At 40.1% G+C, this 18184-nt stretch overlaps 1 protein-coding gene across 5 annotated transcripts in view; it reads left to right on the top strand.

Moving 5' to 3' along the window:
- Window positions 1–18184, top strand: part of LOC121671600 (sodium channel protein type 5 subunit alpha-like) — a 215225-nt gene that overhangs the window by 33332 nt on the left and 163709 nt on the right. For all 5 annotated transcript variants that reach the window (XM_042043575.1, XM_042043574.1, XM_042043573.1 and 2 more), the window contains exons 2-4: window positions 7413–7731; window positions 9429–9547; window positions 14750–14839. In XM_042043575.1, coding sequence (XP_041899509.1) covers window positions 7465–7731; window positions 9429–9547; window positions 14750–14839 — 476 coding nt within the window. In that variant the 5' untranslated portion in view covers window positions 7413–7464. The remainder of the gene's footprint in view (window positions 1–7412; window positions 7732–9428; window positions 9548–14749; window positions 14840–18184) is intronic.

Below are 18184 nucleotides of genomic sequence, written 5' to 3'. Positions count from 1 at the left end.
GTGAAAATGCTTGCTGGTAGCTGGGGCTCCATTAACACCAAACACTACCCAAAAACCTCAGACAGAGAGCCTCCATCCTTGTCCAGGGGCACCTGCCATCATAGACAGAGATGCTTTGCATGGGACAAAGAGGAGAATAAAGTACTAGTGACAAAATCTCCCAGAATTGGTGTGAATGTCACTTGAGAGTTATCGCTGTGGGCAAGGACATGTTTGTGCAAAGGTTATGTTTGCTTGGAATAAAGTAGGTGGGAGGATAGGAGAATTTTCTTAGCTAAGGCATAGGAAAGGGATAGAGGTGGATGGAGAAGGATGGGAAGCTGGGTATGTTGCAGGAGTATGGATAGGGTGGAGTTCAGTGAAGGAAGTGATTATGGAGTGAAGTGCTATTGCAGACTGGCAGGACCTGCTGTTTCACCTCGTATCAGCCAGATGCAGGAGGGGGACCTGCCACTTCCCACAGCTTAACTTTGTGTGATTTGGGTCTGTCTCCCCCAGCCTTTCACATCCAGTTTTTTTCTTGACCCTTCACCTCAGCCTCTTTTTGTTGCTGTCACATGAAAGAAGGAAAACCTAAATCGCTCTATTCACTATTAAAAATGAAGTTTAGTTGTTGTGTCATGTTCGTCTCGTAATTCAGTGCTACCATTGTGAAAGAGGCCCTGGCTTTGCTTACAGAGTTTCATCCATCTCTCTTAATGTAAACATGTCAGTTCTGATGATTGGCTTTTTTGAGTCTGTTTGTTTTCTGCTGATGAAATGTGTCTCCATAAGTTGGATGGGAGGGGATCAGGAAAGCCTTACCTATAACTGTGGTGATACATCAGGCAGCTTTCCGGACGTGGCTCCTTCTTCCCTAGGAGCATGCAGCCAAGACTTTTCTGTCTAGCCTAAATCTGCCTTCTTTCTGTGGCAGCCATCCCATAACAGTACCAGAATATATTTTAATAGCTGTTTTACAGCTTCCTATATCCTTATGTCTTTACAAAACACTCTGTGAATAAAATGGACCAGATTTGATATCTTTTATTCATGTGAGCATTCAAAGCACCTTACAGTGTTAGCACTGCATATTATGTTTGGCACAACATGGAGTTCTCCTGTGGATTTCTTCTTTCTTGTTCAAAAGCCAGTGACTGCATCCTGAGCTGAAAACGTTCCTCTTTCTTGGTGGCTCTTTCCAAGCTCTGTTGGTTCAGAGTAGCAAAGGAGAGATATGAAGGCTGTGTAGCTTGTAGTAAAATAACTCTGAGGTCAATTTCTAGTTAATTAAAATAGACTTGAAAACCTGTTGGGTGCAAGGAATTTTAATTCTCAGCAAAATATAGAGATGTGCATTGGTAACTATGATGTGCTGCTTCCCTCTTGCTTATTTATGTCATTTGGTTGCAGCATAATTTGAAATAAAAACACCTGCAAAGAAAGCAGAATATTTTTAGCTCACTAAAAATATATATTTTATCATAAGAGAAGACTTAGTGCCAGCATTTAATTCTTGGCATAACATTTGTCATCCCCAGATACCCTTTCAATATCGGGATGAAATCTTCTGAATTCATTTCCTTTTAGCACATGTTGGCTTTCTGAAGACTTTATTTTTTCAATAAGTCATTGGCAATGTCAGAGTGCCATGATTCTGATGAGTGAGGAGCCAGCAAAACTCATTAAACTGGATTTAAAAGAAGATACTGAGTAGGCAGAGCTGGTTGTGATGAAAGGCTTGTGGGTCTGTGACTCTGAAGTTTTGTTTTGGACGTTTTGTGCTGTTTTGGTTTTGTTTTTTCCCAACTATGTGAATGCAATGAGTTCTCTTACATATTTATTTCTGCCCCTGGTCAGCATCCATGGTGAACAGCAGGGCCTGTTTTGGGAAATGTGTTATGCAATGTCATATCAACCTGCAGGTTTGCCTTGTGACACGGGCAGCAAGAGGAGCTCTGGCTCACATCTCCTCCTGTGTCAGCTTGGGCAGGTTTCAGCACTGTGCTTTGCCTGGGAGAACATCAAGAGCCAAACATTTCAGCCATTCCCATCAGATTTTTGTGGAATACAAAAGTTTTCCCCTGCAGACCAGCCACGGGAGCCTGCCTGGTCTCCACCAGGCACTGGATTCTCCAGCACCCCTTTTTGCACCTTCACCTTGGAGCTCACCCAACAAGATGTTTCTGGATGAGCAAGCATTTGCAGATTGCCTTCACAGGGTGCAAAAAGCTCGGGGTTTTCCAGCTCCCTGCAAGCTTGGTTACCTTCTGGGCCATTAGTTTAATACCTCAATTACACACTCTCTGGTGTTCATGCTCTGGTGTGAAGGTGCTCTTTTTAAAGAAAGCATTTCTAGACAAAGATTCCTGGTCCTAAAAGATCCATCACCCAGGTGTGACTTCCTTGGGCAGAGCTGTGCTGATTTATGGCAGCTGAAGATGTGGCTGATTATATGTGTTAAGAACATGTACTATGAAAACAACCATTGTTTGTGGTCTTGAAAAAATGATGTCTGTTGGAGAAAAAAGAAACAAACCAGATATCAGCTTAAGCAGGAGTAACGAGTGTGTTGTGTAAAATTTCAAGGACTGTCTTGATGTGAGCACACAAGCCCTCAAAGTGTGTGCTAACAGAAACAGAAATTTTTCAGTTAAAAGAGAATTTCCCATGACACCTCCTCACTGTGGAATGTGAACTGTGGTATAAATGTAAGTGGATTAAGTCTCAAAAGGCTGTTTGTTTGTTTGTTTGTTGTCAGTAAAATTATGAAGTGTGTCTCAGTCACCTAGGCTCTCTTAGCTTCTTGGTCTTTTTACAGAAAGACTTTATTTGATCTGAATTAAAAGCAGGAGTTCTCCATGAAGCCATTACTTCATGGTTGGAATAAAACTTCCATGCAACCCCATATCAACTTATAGTATTTTTAAATATGATTAAATGTTTGTGTTTATGTGTAAATGTACATGTATGAATTTGTTAATCAATGACGTTAAATTAGATGTGTCATTGCTCTGTTCTTTATTTCCCTAGCCTATTATTCTCATGTTTTTCTGTGCTCTGCAGGTCAAAGGAAAATGCCAAAGAGATTATGTGGAAAAGGAGTGTGTGGGGGGGAAGGATGACTGTGCTCCATGTAGTCTCAAACATTGAAAAGAAATCCATCCACATTACTGTTCTTTTTACCACAGCAGCTAGGAACACAAAATCTTTATTTAGTCACAAACATTTCTTAAAGAGAAGGAGAATTTAGGGCTCTAGATTAATATTTTATAAGATTTTGGACTAGCAGAATTGCAGTGGGAACATCCCTGTCCCCAGCCCACGTTTGGTAGTAGCTTTCTGAGTGCCATCATGGAAATGACTAAGAGGTAAATGAGTAGAGTTCTACTCAAGATGAGCATGTCTGTTAAAGACACTTTCACAACGTTGGTCTTCCAGTTTGGTTCCTTTATTACCACTGCCAAGTGTCTGAAATACAAACAAGTGAGTCCTTGATACAACAGGGAGATCTGCAGGACATGCAAGTGATGTTCTGAGAACCTGAAAGATTTTTTGAACTGGAATGGCTGAAGCCCATGACAGCGAGGCTGAAACTGCGATGGAAAACAGCATTTATCTTTCTGAATAAACACAGGTGCTAGCAATACCTAATTTGTTTGTACTGCTCTCACTTCTTGCCACGCTGAAGAAAGAATTCATCTTAGGGCTTTATTTTTATATGCATGTTTTGTTTACATAACCAGCGCGGTTTATCAACAACAACCGATGCTAACTGAAAAAGCAAGAGGGAAATTTTCACTCTGTGCATGGTGATATCACAGAAACAATGTGTTTGAAGCCTTGTACTGCAAAAATATGCCTGTGAGGAATGGAAAAATCCAGGCTCATATTGTAAAAACGTGAGTCACAACAGCTATTATCTCTTAAGAAATGGCATTCCAGCTCTTTGATTCAGTCATTGATGATTTCCCTTTTTAACTTGCGGTGCTTTCTTACCCTTTTAAGAAACATCTGGGCTAACCCTGGCTATTTGTAGCAATGTTTGCAATTCACAGATTAAAAGAAATTAGACATAGAAAGGACCCATGAAATTATCTTGTCCATTTCCTGAAAGCATATGAAATTGAAAAAGAATTGTGCTAAATATATATATATTAAAATGTGGAACTTTAGCGTATATACAATATGAAGACAAAAAATGTCATGAATTATCAATTGTAAGAGTGCTGAAACATACTTTTTTAAAAAGAAAAATTAAATAGATGACTAGCAAAAGCACTAATGAAATTTGTGTAGGATTTTCCAGTTCTTTCTAGGCAGCTACCTTTCTGGAATTTGTAGATAAAATTGAAAAGGTCTGGTTTTGACCAGTTTGAATTTGATTCAGTTTTCTAATAAGAGAGAGCTTTAAGCAAAAATTATTCCCATTAGAAAAAAGAATTAAAACCTCTGATGCTGATTAGGTTTTTTGGGCTATTTTATCTCCCTCACCATCCCCTATCCTTCTTTTGTTTCTCTTTTTTAAAGAAAACTGAGTAGTTCTGTTGACAGAATGGCTTCTCTTGGTAGTCTTTAAGGAAGTCTGAGACTGTAAGGACAAAGCGCACAACAGCAGAGGATGAGTTTCTTTGGACTGGTAGCCTGGGAAGAATGTTAAAATAGGACAAGCATAAGTAGCCTTTCTTGCTTGCACCCAGGTTCCTGAGTCAGAGGTGATGCCATGAAGATTTTTTTCCCTTTTCTTTCATACCCCTGTTATACCTTTTTTACAACTTCTGTATTCTTAGTGCTTTTTGCCTACATTCTTGGACTTGTTTGTCAAGCTAAGAGACTCAACATTTTAGAGGCTTTGTAGCTAGGGATCAGTGTGCCCCAGACCCCAAGGTCCTCTCCAGAACATATTCTGTAAACTAAGATAGAACCATCCAGGGGAAGGCTCCTTGGGGAAGGGGGCTCACTTGAGCCTCTCACTGGGGAGTCTTTGATAGATATGCTAATTAGTAACACCTATAATGTTATACCCGATCTTTTGGGGGTGGGCATTGCAGGGTGCATTTCGGTGCATTTGACCTGGAAGTGTGCACCTAAGGATCCTTAAAATAAATACCAAGATAAAATCCCTTTTCCCCTTCTAACTGTGTGTGACTCTTGATTTTAAGACCAGGAAAAGGTGTCAGAGGCAGCAACTTTGTGTTAAAACCATTTATGGACCTTTTGCCACTGCTCTGTGATTTCATTTGAAGTTTCTCCACTCATATTATTAGGAAAAGGAAACAGTCATTCCCCATTCACTGCCTTCACAGAGCTCATGATCATGTGGACCTCAACTAGCAGCCCACAATGTTCTCCTCTCTGGTTTAGAGACCTCATCTGTGCTCTTCCAGCAGTACTGATCAGGCTTTTGTTGTCCCCTTCAGCACTGAGACAGGTTTCATTCTGGAGAAACAAAAACGGGAAGGACAAAAAAACTTGGAGAATTCTCTGGCCACCTGTACTGATGTCATTTATAGAAAGTGAAATTCTATTTGCTTGCACTGGTTCTGAGTCACAAAGTGTTGAGCGTAAGAAACTCGATTTGCGGGAAAGCTTCTGATTTCCTGTTTTTCAGGAGGAAGGGGCTAAACCAAATGACAAGGAGGGGAGAGGGGAAAGGAATAAGGAGAATAAATCTAACAAAAGAAGAATGTCAGAATACCCCAAACTCCAGGAAGGATAATTCATTTTAGCCCTGCTTGTTCAAACCAGCACTAGTGCAGAACATAATGTACAAGCTTCAGTAAATCATTCCTGTGTGATAGACTGTGATCAATGACAATTTAATGAATTCATTTTAAAATGAAGTCAGAATAGGAGAAACAGTAGTTATTTGAAAGCATCCTTTACTCAGAGAAATTGAGTCAATAAATATGCTATTTGTCACGCAGAGTCCAGTTAGAGTCTTGTTTGCTAACAAAAATGCTGTCATCACAGAGCCTAATAGACACAAACTATCTGGAACTATCCATTGTAAGTAGACAAATACCACGTGAAAGCAGAAAACAACAGTTGTGGCTGAACAAAGAAGGGGATCCTGCACACGTTGCTGAATGAAAGAGGGTAGCCCACCTCAAAATCTACTATTTTGTTTGTCACCAGAGTATATTCTGATTGAGTATGAATGGCCTGGTAGTGGCAAAAATACAAAGTCTGTGTTTCTTCTGTGAAATGAGTTTTAATTGTTGCAGAGTGAGGGCTTCTCTCGCTGGAAAAACATGCCTCTAAAGTCACTTTAAATTGTAAAATACGGCTTCAGTGAACTTGGATGGATTTGTGCAGGCTACTAGAACAGGGATAAGCTTCATCCTTTTTCAAACAGTAGTTTTACATTAATTTTCACAACTATCCATGTTGTTTAGTGCAGATACAAAAAGGCTTTTTGTTCAGCTGTGCTTTTCACGCTTGGTTTTATTCATGTGAGTTGAAGAGATGTGGCAATTCTTACTTGTTTTCATTCAGGCAGAGACTGGAAGTGTTAACATTGAAGTAACATCAGGACAAGATGATCAAACTTCACAGGTTTTGGTTAGAATCGGAGAATAAAAGAATAACCTGAGCTGGAAGGCACAAGGATAATTGAGTCCAACTCCTGGATGTTCAAAATGGTGCTGGGTGAAAGGAGCCTGGTTTTCAGATGATGAACTGGCAGCAGTGGCTATTCAGCATCTTGGAGGCTTGGCATGCTCTTGTGAAGGTCCCAGAGCTTTTCCAGGCACATTTGGACTTCCAACATCTTTCAGATTGCAGGGCGTGGAGGAAAAGAAAATGCTCAAAAGTCCTGAGAGATATCTTGAAGATGGTATTTCCTATCCCAAAGGAAAATGAAATTTATCTTGCAGAAGCCTAAGACAGAGATTATGAAGAATTTTTATGGGAATTAAGAATCTAAACTTGACCCTTCACTCTTTAAATTTGGAATAGAACAGCTGGGGCATTTTTAGATTTTGCATCATGTGGCCAGACATCGGCTGATTTAAATCTGCCTTGCAGTCATCTTAGGAACATTGTTCATCCACTCCCAGAGCTGCATTTTCAAAAATGAATTAGGAATCCAAATCTCTGTGGCTTTCAATGAAACTTAAGCTTGTGTGGATCTAAGTTACTTCTTAGTTTGGATTTAGGATCCCAAATGGCTGAAGAGCTGAAGAATATTCCACAGTCTATCCATAAAATCTGTTTAGCTTTCATCATGTGTGGTTCCTTATTGAAATTACAGTTTCAGTCATTTTTGTTTTCCTTGGTGTTCTATTCACCACATAAAAATAGATGAGGCGTTTCCTGATAATATGTAACAAGTTATTTGGGGGTTGAATTTGGTTTTTTTTTTTATTCTGATGGCTTTGTTCTTCTTGCGTTTCTTGTGCCACTAACTTTTGGTAACTTTTTTATTTCAGCTGTTTCCACTACTAGGAGTAAAGACCAGTAAAGACAAAGCAGGATGAAAAGATGGCTGACTTCTTGTTACCACCGGGTACTAACAGCTTCCACCGGTTCACGCCCGAGTCCTTGGCTGCGATCGAGAAGCGAATTGCAGAGAAGCTTGCGAGGAATGCCAAGCAGGAATACAGAGAGCAGCTGGGCGAGGAAGAGAAACCTCAGCCTCAGTTTGATTTGCAAGCTTGCAAGAAGCTACCCGATATCTATGGGACTGTTTCTCCAGAGCTCATTGGGGAGCCCTTGGAGGACATCGACCCTTTCTACAATGATCATAAGGTGAGCACCAACCGTCCATCCTGCTCCTCTGCCTTTGCTAAAGCATGACCACTGCTTTGAGCACTCTGGATTTTATCTTTCTACAGCCAGTAAAAGTATTTCTTTCCCAGATTAAGGATCAGAATGTTGGCATGAGCAGGGCTCCCAGAAAACATCTAAGCAGGAGGGCAGAGAGGGATAAAAAGCATAATTTAAACTCGTGTGTTTTCAGATAACCCTGAGTATGAATATACAATATCTGAAACGAGCAGAGCAGTAGCTGAGTTAATTTAAGCCAGAGGTTTTTATCTGCCCTATCTTGCCTTCTGCATGAGCTGTGACTCTTCACAGGTCTGTTGTTTATCACTTAGGCCCCTTAATGTTAAGGGCTTCTGGGTGACTTGAGGTTTGTGTGAGCACTCTGCACAAGAGCAGGAGGCACCTTCACAACTGTTCTGGAGAGGAGCAGTTCTGTCCTGCTGAGGAAGAGTAAAACTCCATTTAAGATGACCAAAATAGAGCTGAAGGGAGGTGTGAGTAGCATGTGCAGTCCTGGCACTTTGCAGAGGGTGAACTTCATCCCAAAGCGAGCATCACCTGATGAGGGATCACGTGCGGGCTGGACCAAAGCCACAACAGTGCAAACAGCTTCTGTCACAGGGCTGTTGACAGCTGAGCTGGGCTGGTTGCTTACTACAGTGTGTTCCCCTTTCCAAGCATTTCAAAAAACAGAGGACAAAATAAAGCTTGGAAGCCCAGTGTATTTTTAGGCAGCTTCCAGTTTTTTCAGGTACTGCTGTTCCTGATTCTGGGCTATGCTATTTCCTGTAAACAATGAATTAATATGACCATAATGGTACTTCTATTAAAACAGTGTAGAGGCAGGTGCTAGAGCTACAGAATGAAAGTTAAATGGATAAAGACAAATAGATCACTTACCTGGAAGGGCCAGAATTAATTTACCTTTTAATTTGCCTGCTATCCCTGGGCATAAGCAACAGGATATAGATTTGCAATTTTAGTGCCATGAAGTTTTTAGACTCAAGGTGGATGAATTGCTTAGATTTTATATATTGGGTGTCTCAACTCTGTCTCTGAGTGAGTATTTTTTCCTCTGTGCAAGGTAGGGCATCTTCAGAGCCCTGCAAATTGGGTCAGCATCCAATCCGCTTTTGTTTTGGGTTTAAGATAGCTCAGAGAATTGTTTTCCTTTGTCCATATTAATCTGAGCACAATGAGAGTGCTTCAGTGCCAGGGTCAGATCCTGATGTGGAACTGTGCCTCCTACAACATTTTACTTGGTGAGACAAAACTGAGAGCAAAAAAGTGTTCAAAGTAGAGAAGGTGGATTAACAACATAGTGAGATCCCCAGCACCTGGGAAGAAGAGCACCACTTAAGTCCTTCCACCACATTTTAGTCTCTAAGTAATTTTTATTTTTAAAGGTGATTCTGCTCTCTTCCCAGCCCCGTGGTGGGTGATGGCACAGGACCCACTAAGGATTGAAGACCCACTTGGGATATTACAACAAGACAGTCAACAGCTCTGTAGGGAAGGCCTTGGACAAAACTTCTCACCAAGTGAGAAGGATTTTGGGGGTCTTGGGAGAGGGGAAAAAGTATGGGATGCTGGCAGGAATTTCCCAGTGGGATGTGGGCTGGGAAAGCTGAGCTCAAGTGCAAATACTGAATGTTCTCATTTTCTATTTTGTTTTCCAGACATTTATAGTACTGAACAAAGGGAAGACAATCTTTCGATTTAGTGCCACTCCTGCCTTGTATATACTTAGTCCTTTCCATCCAATCAGAAGAGCAGCAATTAAAATTTTGGTACATTCATATCCTTTCTGTTGATTTTCCTCCTCATGTATTTTATATGGGTTTTAAACACAGATGGATGGAAGTCAGAAACCATTTTATTTCATTAAGCTGTTTTAAATCTTTTGGCTGAATTTGCCTGCACAAGCAGAAATGCACTTGGATTTTCGGTTTGTTTCATTTTATATTGTTATGTGAGCTATGGAAATGACTGTATCATACTGCTGGCATCACATAATGTGAACTGTGTTGGAGAGCCTGGTGAGTTTACTCAGGATTAAGAGATGGGAAGGGACTGATCATCTTTACTGAAGGGAAAGTGGGTGTAGTACCTTAGAAAGGAAGAGAACCAGGGGAAATCTGCACTGGTGGAGAGCTTTTCTACCAAGCACTTCAGCAATCCCTCCCAGAGGTAAAACTCTGTGACACTGTCTGCAGACACAATTTGATTTTGAACTGACTCAGATCTGAATTTTTTTTTTTTTCTCCTGAAACAGAATATTTCAAAAATTGTTTTGTTGATTCTTTTCTAGTTTGTTTATTGGGATATGCTATCCAACTAGGAAAAAAAGCATAGGCTGTCCTGCTGGACCTTCCAGTGGAAGGGCAATGCCTGATTTCCTGTAGGTCTGGTTCTGAAGTCATGCAAGACAGACTGCAATGGTTTGTTTTGGCTTGTTTTTTTCACACAACCCCAGAAACATTATATTCTGACATAGTCACATCTCTCTGGAAGGCCAAACTGACCCACATGTTCAGCTTTGTGTGAACATTGCTAAAAACACACCTTTTTTCATGACTTGGCTGCTTTCTGTAGAGTGCACATGGGAGACCTGGGAATGATAATTCAAAGTCCACGTGCTGCTCTGATCATTCTGTGATGTTTTAGTGATGGAAATCCTTCATCTGCAATGCTCATGTCCACCACAGAGAATTAATAAATACTAAGTAAGTAGCATCTTAGAAACATTGGTTAATTATCAAATTTCAGGAAAAAATAGGGAAAGAAACCATATTCCCACCCCATACAGTGAAAAAAATAAGGTGATAATATAGATATTCTATCAAAAGGAAAACCAGGTGAAGCTTCTGATTGCAGTAATTCTATGCAAAAATTAATATGTGGTATCAGCCAAGATATTATTATGGTTACTAAGAATACACGGTAGAATTCTACAGAGAGATTTCCTGGTGGATCTGATTATATGTGCACACAATGCAGCACATGCTGCTGCATACCTAGAGCCCAACCAGGTTTTTTAGGCACAGCTACCTCAGCACAGCCTAGCTGGAGTTAATTGAGGTCAATGCATTTGCCCAGGTATGGCTAAGGGAAGAATCTGAAAACTGAGCTTCTTAGAAAGAAATTGAAAATATTGCCTCCAGGTTTGGAAACTTATTTTGTCTTCTCCTCACTTTTTTCTGCATTGGCTGGTGAAGCCAAGAGGTCACAGGAATGTGTAGCACAGGAGCCACATGCCCTTGGTAGCAGTCAACCAGAAGATAAATAAGCAAGAAATCCTTATCACTGCTTCCAAGGATAAAGACCACAGAGGAGAGCATTTAAAAGATCTGTCAGGAAAGAAATATGGTCTGATAAGAAGTGTAAAATTTTGGGAGTGGCAGGTCTCAATGTAAATATAAACTTAGCTCCAGAAAGACACAAATTATCACCTTGTGTTGATAATGTCGAGAGATCCAACAGCTCAGTGTTTGGCAGGCACAGGCAGGAGACAACAGCTCCAGTCCCAGCAAAGCAGTGAAGTTCCTGCATTAGGCACTGATTTGTTTTCTGTCAACAGAGACCTTTTGTATCAACCTGAAGTACAAAGGCCCACTGGCTTAGCAGGCAGTCAATATCCCAGGCAGAAAGGAGCCCAAACCCACAAGTACTCAAGCAGATAATATCTGCTTGACATGGACCTGGGAACCAGATCTATCGTCTTGCGTGACTGTAATCAAGCAATCTTTATTTTCCCCAGGGCAAAACCCTAAAAGGAGCATTAGCAAATGGTGCCCTGTCACGTAAATATCTGAAGCAGCTTCTTTAGTGGATGCCATATTTCAATTTTCAGCCATTGAGTGCACTGTGAAGGCCAACAGTGGAACAGAATAGAGAGGACAGAGTAAAATCGTCCTTTAAAGAAGCTATCGGGGTCACATTTCCTGGTTAAGTAGCTGTATGTGGAGTTCTTCCTCTGAGATGTCAGGCAGGATAGACTGTGTGTTCACTGCTCATCCAGCCAAGCCTGAGAAGTCTGGTCTTTCAAAAATACACCCTTGCAAGAGAAAAAGCTTCCACAGCCTCCTAGTAATGTGTATTACAGCTAACAACTTATCCTTAAGCCCCTTCTGGGTGTTTCTCCTCTTACTCAGTCTGTGAGGCTTCATGAAAGGACCAGGGCCCACATGGCTGCCCAGAAGTGGCCCTGCTCCATTTCTGTCCCAGAGGACATGGAGAGTGTAGGGTTGTATCCCACTTTCTGTCTTCTGCATCATTATTAGCTGTTACTAACATCTTTATTAACTATCTCCACCTATTAACGAGATTTAATCACTGGTAACATTTCACTGATGCCTTATGTTCTTCTTGCCTGCAAGCCAAGGACCATTCTGTGGTGTCCTTAATTTCTCCAAGCAGTTTGCTGGCCTGTATAAAATCTGTAGCAATTGTTATTTCTAGTTTTTCTAGGTATTATAGCTAGTTTCTCTCACTTTACCACTGATCCAGGCTGGAGGTTTGACCAAAACTACCTTTCTTAGTGCCAGAATTATAGATTCTGGTGCATCAGAAAAATAATCTTCTTACAGAATTTCCAATCTTTGTTCATATTTTCTGCCTGCAGCTTTCCTCCCACCTGATTTTGCACACTTTCCATAAGGCAAAATGAGACCTTGTGAAGCACCAATTATACATTCTATTCATTGGGAATAACCTTTGCTTGCACACAGTATATGTAATTTGGCAATGATCACCTAAAGAGCCTCTAATATTCAGTCTGCTAATTAACAATTATCTATCATAATGAAGTCTAGAATAGAAGTATGCTGCATTTGACTCGATATCTTTGTGCTAGGAGATAAAATTTATAACTTTTAGAATCAGTTTCTGCAAAGCCTATTCTGTACCCTCAAATTGGAAACAATAGGTTTAATTTATTGCAGAAAGGATCCTGATGAGTAGCTTAGTATATTTAGTTTGTAGGCTTTCGAAAATGTGATTTAATAGCAGTTCTAAGATAGGGAATGGACAATGCTGCTAATATAGCTTATCTCAGTTTTATCTTCTTTGCTTTGTCCTTTCTGAGTAGATCATCATCATGGATTTTGTCTAATGCAAACAATTGCATTAGATTTCAGGTAGGAATACTAATTTTCATTCTGTGGGGATTTCTGTTTTCTCTTTCTTATTTAACACAGACCACTAACTTTGGTGCGTTTCATTCTTTTATGTTCTTTGTAGTTTTCAGCTTGGTCATGAAACCCAGATTGAATACACAATGTATTTGTTGTCCCAGAGCTGACTCCTTACATTTTCAACCTGTTCTCTGGTTTGTTCTCTTTGGTTCTTGAATAAGGAGGTGATGAGACCTGCCTGTAAGTGAGCATCTGGGAAAGCTGTTAGATTCAGTTTATATAATGAGGAAACAGGGATATAGAAATCAAACCAGTGACCCTAAATTCCAATAGAGAAATGTATTTGCTTGGAATTGAAATATGCTATTTGTTTGACATGGTCTGACAATATCACTCTGGTTTCCTCTGCTTCATCCATAGCATTTCACTGTAGTTGAAAAAGTAATCCAGTGTTTTCTAGGCTAGCTGCAACTTAACAATTATCTTAACGAGAATGACAGAACTTACAGAAATGTACCTGAAGCTGATGTGAGCAAATGTGGCTGGATATGAGACATCCTTCCCAGTCCTTCAGTAGGAGCTGTTGGCCCAGAAGTGGAAAATGTTTGTGAGATGAGCAGTCCCTGTGAGTTCAATTACTGCTTTCTGTGGTGGCCCTGGGGGATCCAGAGGTTGGTTACTACCAATTTAACCTTGTAGTTGCTTATGTGGCCCATTGGAAAATGTTCCACTCTGTATTCAGCAGAGATTTTGGCTCTGCAAAAGGATAAATTTCATGCAAACATTTCAGGATATAGGCATGAAACTAAATTCTTCAATTACTATTCTCAGACAAAAAATAACTCAAATGGAATCAACTACAGAGGTGAAAAAAACCCAAACCAAACTTTTTTTTTTCCAAGAAAAGGCAAAAGAAATTTACATTTGGGTGTTACTTATATTCCCTGGGAAGGGTCACTGCCTGTTGACTGAGTTGTGGGCTGTTTTCCTTTGCCTTATCTTCTGTACACACTTAAACTCTTTAGTTAGACTTTACCATTTGCATGGGACCAAATTGATGCAGGAGAATCCCATCATATTTTGTAATTTTTTTACAGGAAGTGGCGTGTGCTTTTAGGAGAGCCATCCAGTGAATTGTTTTCAATTTCAGGATTTGATTTAGGGTGCTTTTTATATTTATGCTTTCAGCTTAGCAGCAAAGTGTGTGGACTATGCACTTGGGAGGTTTGTGTTGGCCTCCAAATAGAGAATCTGGTCCCTCAGCTGAGGCAGAGAGCTCTGCAGACTAAGGCTGCCTATTTGCCAAGCAGGTTTGCAGCCCAAGCCTTAAAATTAGTGCTCTGAAACTCATACTTGCTTCTGGTGAAACTTTATACTGAAAGCAAGACCTCAAGCCCATTAAAGAGATTAGAAAGACCAGATTTGTAACTTTCCCCTGCTGCCTGAGAAATGTTTCAGGATGAAAAATGAAATGGGAATTTGCAGACACAGGTTTTTCTGTGGATACTTAAATGAGACTAATCCCTCTTTTCATACAAAGTTGTGCACCTATGCACAATGTCATCTGACCAACACAGCTGTAAATTTGGGGTATTGTGTTTTCAAAAGACTGCAGAGTCAGTACATTTGTTTACTGTATAAAGTATACATAAAAGATGTAGGAAAAGAAAAAAAAAAGCAGGGAAGGTTCTCTCATTTTTCTATGTTTATATAATTGTTTGTCTCCTTATACACTTGCAAACAAATGCTTATAGTTCTTGAAGCAACTTGCAAATTGTGATTGAGTTGTCACATCTTGTGTGAAGTGACAAAAATTTATGAAGTCTTGTATCAAATGCATTGTTTTCCTTAATTCTCTTATTTACATTGTTCAGTATGTTTATTATGTGCACTATTTTAACTAATTGTGTGTTCATGGCACAATCAGAGACGCCGGTATGGAATAAATATGTTGAGTAAGTATCCTTGCTGGTTTACAGCCATCCCATCCTCATCTCATCCTTCCTCTTCCATTTGTTGTGTTCATATTTTCATCTTGTTTGCTGTTGTCTAATTTCTTTCCAGTAGTACTGACCATGGTATTTGCCCTCACAAAATGTTTTTCCAGGGAGTTGTTTCTGCCCATGAAAACTCCCTTAGCAAGCAAACTAAAAATTTTTAGTCCATGAATCTTAGGCTTATTGCTAAAGTCACCTTTTATGCTACATCTGGATGAAATCACATAGAGGACAACCCTGTTTGAAACTGATCAGCCTTCCACAGTTCCCATGCAAGAGATGTGATGGTTGGACACATCAGAATAGGCTGATGGAGCTTAAGTTGAATTACTTCAGAGAACACCTCCTGAACATACTTACTTCTATCCTCAATCTGAAACTTAATGGAAGCAAAGGTTTCGTTTGGACTGAGTACAGTGTGAGAAGTGTTCCCCTGTAATCATTGGCAGGAATATTTTATGAGCATCAAATTATCTGGGAACACCTCTGTGAGAATTTCTGTCTTCTTAGCTTGACAAGCCTTCAGGATAAATAGCCAAGAGTTTGCTTGAAGGGGGTTATTTGTTGTTGGTGGGGTTTTTTTAATTAATTTTAGAAGAGGTTAAGGGGCTTCAATGAAATGAAAACCCATTTCATTTCTTTAAGTTGCTTTAAAATATTCCTTTTAGAAACAGATACCAGATGCACAAGCTAATCAACCTACAGTGCATTAAACAATTATTTTGGCTCATTGAACCAATCAGAACACACTTTTTATTTTTGACTGACATATGATAAACACAGCCATCTGCTGCTTCATAGCCTGGTGTTTGGTCTACTCAGGGCTGTAAGAAAAGACAGTAAAACGCCCTTATTTAGGTTCCATAAAATCATGCAGGACCCATCTTCTAGGCCATAAATTACTAATTATAGCCAGCACTGAACCAAATATTTCATCCCATCACAATAACATCCTAATCCCAGGATGTTTCATGTATTTCTGTATAGTGTGGTACCCTCAAGTATGTCTGTGGCTGTCCTTTCCCCTGATGTTGTCCTTTTCCTGTTGGAAACTTTCATGACCATTGCCATGATGTTTTCTGCCAAATCACAGATGTCTCATCCATGTGATGATCTCATCAGAATTTGGTCAGTTGGTGTACAGCTGGGAATTCAAACATTCTGGAGGGAAATATCAAAAATGGTATTACTGTGTCTTCTGCAAGCAGGAGAATGTGGATGATTTTATCAGTGCATCAAAGCAGAGCATGCAAGAAACATAGAGCAAAAGTGCAGATGGACTCCTGCAGCGTGGAGTAATTCCTTCCATGTTTCCTCTTCTCCCATGTTCCCTCATATCTCTCAGCTTTTCCTCCTCAAGTGCTTAGAATGAAATCAAAGTCAAGTACTTGGAGGAGCAAAATAACCCAATGAACTGTAATTCAAATTGATTAATATTGGATTTGGAGAAGATACATTTAATCCATTTTGTTCTGCTGTTTCAGAGACTCACAGGGGATAGAAGAATAACCTTGTGCAAATATTTGTCCTAGATCTTCCTTTAAAGCGTTTTCCTTACCATTTTGAAAAAAAAAAGAAATCAATTCAACTTTCCCCCACTAAAAATTTTTTTAAGAAACCTGACTTTTGTTGTTAAAGAAGCTGTTCAGTTGCTGGAGGACTTTGCCCGATCCATTTAGAATTAGATGATGATTATACAATCAATTAAACCCATCTGACATGCTGAATAAATACAAGTGCTTTATCATTTTAATGAGCTTATGTACTGTTAAGTATTTTTTTTAGTTCTTTGCATGTGTTTTCTGCATGTATTACTGAATGCACATGCTTAAAGAGACTGTCACATGGGTGACCTATATTCGAAATACCAGAGCAAAGCTAAATAGGAGCTGTGAAAAAGTTGGATACAAGATAATGCTCAGGTATATGGTCACAGAGGAGCTGTGAGACACATTTAATGCCCACTGCTGCACCAAAACTGTCCTGCTAATCCCCATTTTAACATGAAGCACACTGAGATTATAACACATGTGAGTAGCCCTACTGTGTGACACGATGGCAGGAGGGCATGAGATTTGCTACTATCTATGTGTGTGCCCAGTTGCAGATCAGTAGAATACAGCTAAACATATTTTATGCATAATGTTCTCCCTTATATTGACACCTTTAATGGCTTACACCATTTTTTACAGAATAGGAATCTTAACTGTTACAATTTTTTTTATGTATGATGGCACCAATTGATATTTAGGGACTGAACAGAAAACTCAATCCAGTGTTTCCAGTGAAAGTCCGTAATGTCAGGATTTTAAGATTTGTGTTTTAGTGGATTTTAGGTGTTTGAGGTTTTTTAATAGGCTTTGGTGTCATCTGCATCTTCATCTGGAGAAAAGGGGTAGGGAATGCCAGTGGAAGACACTAAACATTTATTTCTTCTGTCAAGATATGGCCTAGAATGCCCAGTCCCATTGGGCTAGGTGTCTTGGGCAGCAGCATTAAAAAAGAGCTGTTGTATGCCCTGAACTCTGTCTCTGATGGCAGGTAGAGCCCTGGGTGAGTACAGATCTGAGAGCTATAAATCAGAGGCATTGCTGTCCTCCACAGAGATTTTGCTAAATTTTATTACAAGTGTCTTCTTTATTACAAAAGGGAAGATCTATGTTCTAGCCCAGATCATCACAGTCAAGAGGCTGTTGGTAATAACTTAATTTACCAGGGGAAAAAAACAGCCTTGTGTCTCCTTTACTGTCAGACAGGTCAAAGTTACTACACAGAGTAGTTAGGTGGGAGTTTTTCTGTTCTTTTTCGCTGAGGGCAATTTGTTGTTTAATTCTCAAGGCTTGTGCGATTTGCCATGGATAGTGAAACACAAGGGAAGTTGCAGCACAATTACCTTTTTTAGCTGATAAAACCAAGTGGTGGCATTTTTTTAATCTCCAAAATGTCTTGGGCAGGAAGAGATGAGGGGTATGAATGGAGCAACCACCCTCCTTCCAACTAGAGAAACAAGGAGTGTGGCATAATGTTGCCCAGAGAGGTTGTGGACTTCACATCCCTGGGAGTGTTCAAGGCAGGTTGGATGAGTCTCTGACCAGCCTGGACTAGTGGAAGGTTTCCTAGTCATGGCACAATGAGCTTTAAGGTCCTTTCCCACCCACACCATTCCATGATTCCCTAATCCGCTCCTCTTCCACTGGAAATGGCAGGGGTTCAAGAGTCCTGTAGCACAGCTTAGCAGCAGTCCGTGCTTGACTTAGCGAGTGAGGATTCATCAAAGGACACCCCGTGATGAAAATTATCTTC

Source organism: Corvus kubaryi, unplaced genomic scaffold (genome assembly GCF_017639235.1).
Source record: "Corvus kubaryi isolate FWS band 111438036 unplaced genomic scaffold, C.kubaryi_AGA036_p1.0 37398, whole genome shotgun sequence".
NCBI lineage: Eukaryota > Metazoa > Chordata > Aves > Passeriformes > Corvidae > Corvus > Corvus kubaryi.
Note: the sequence above shows the minus strand (reverse complement) of the source record. Positions and strands in the feature narration are given on the sequence as shown.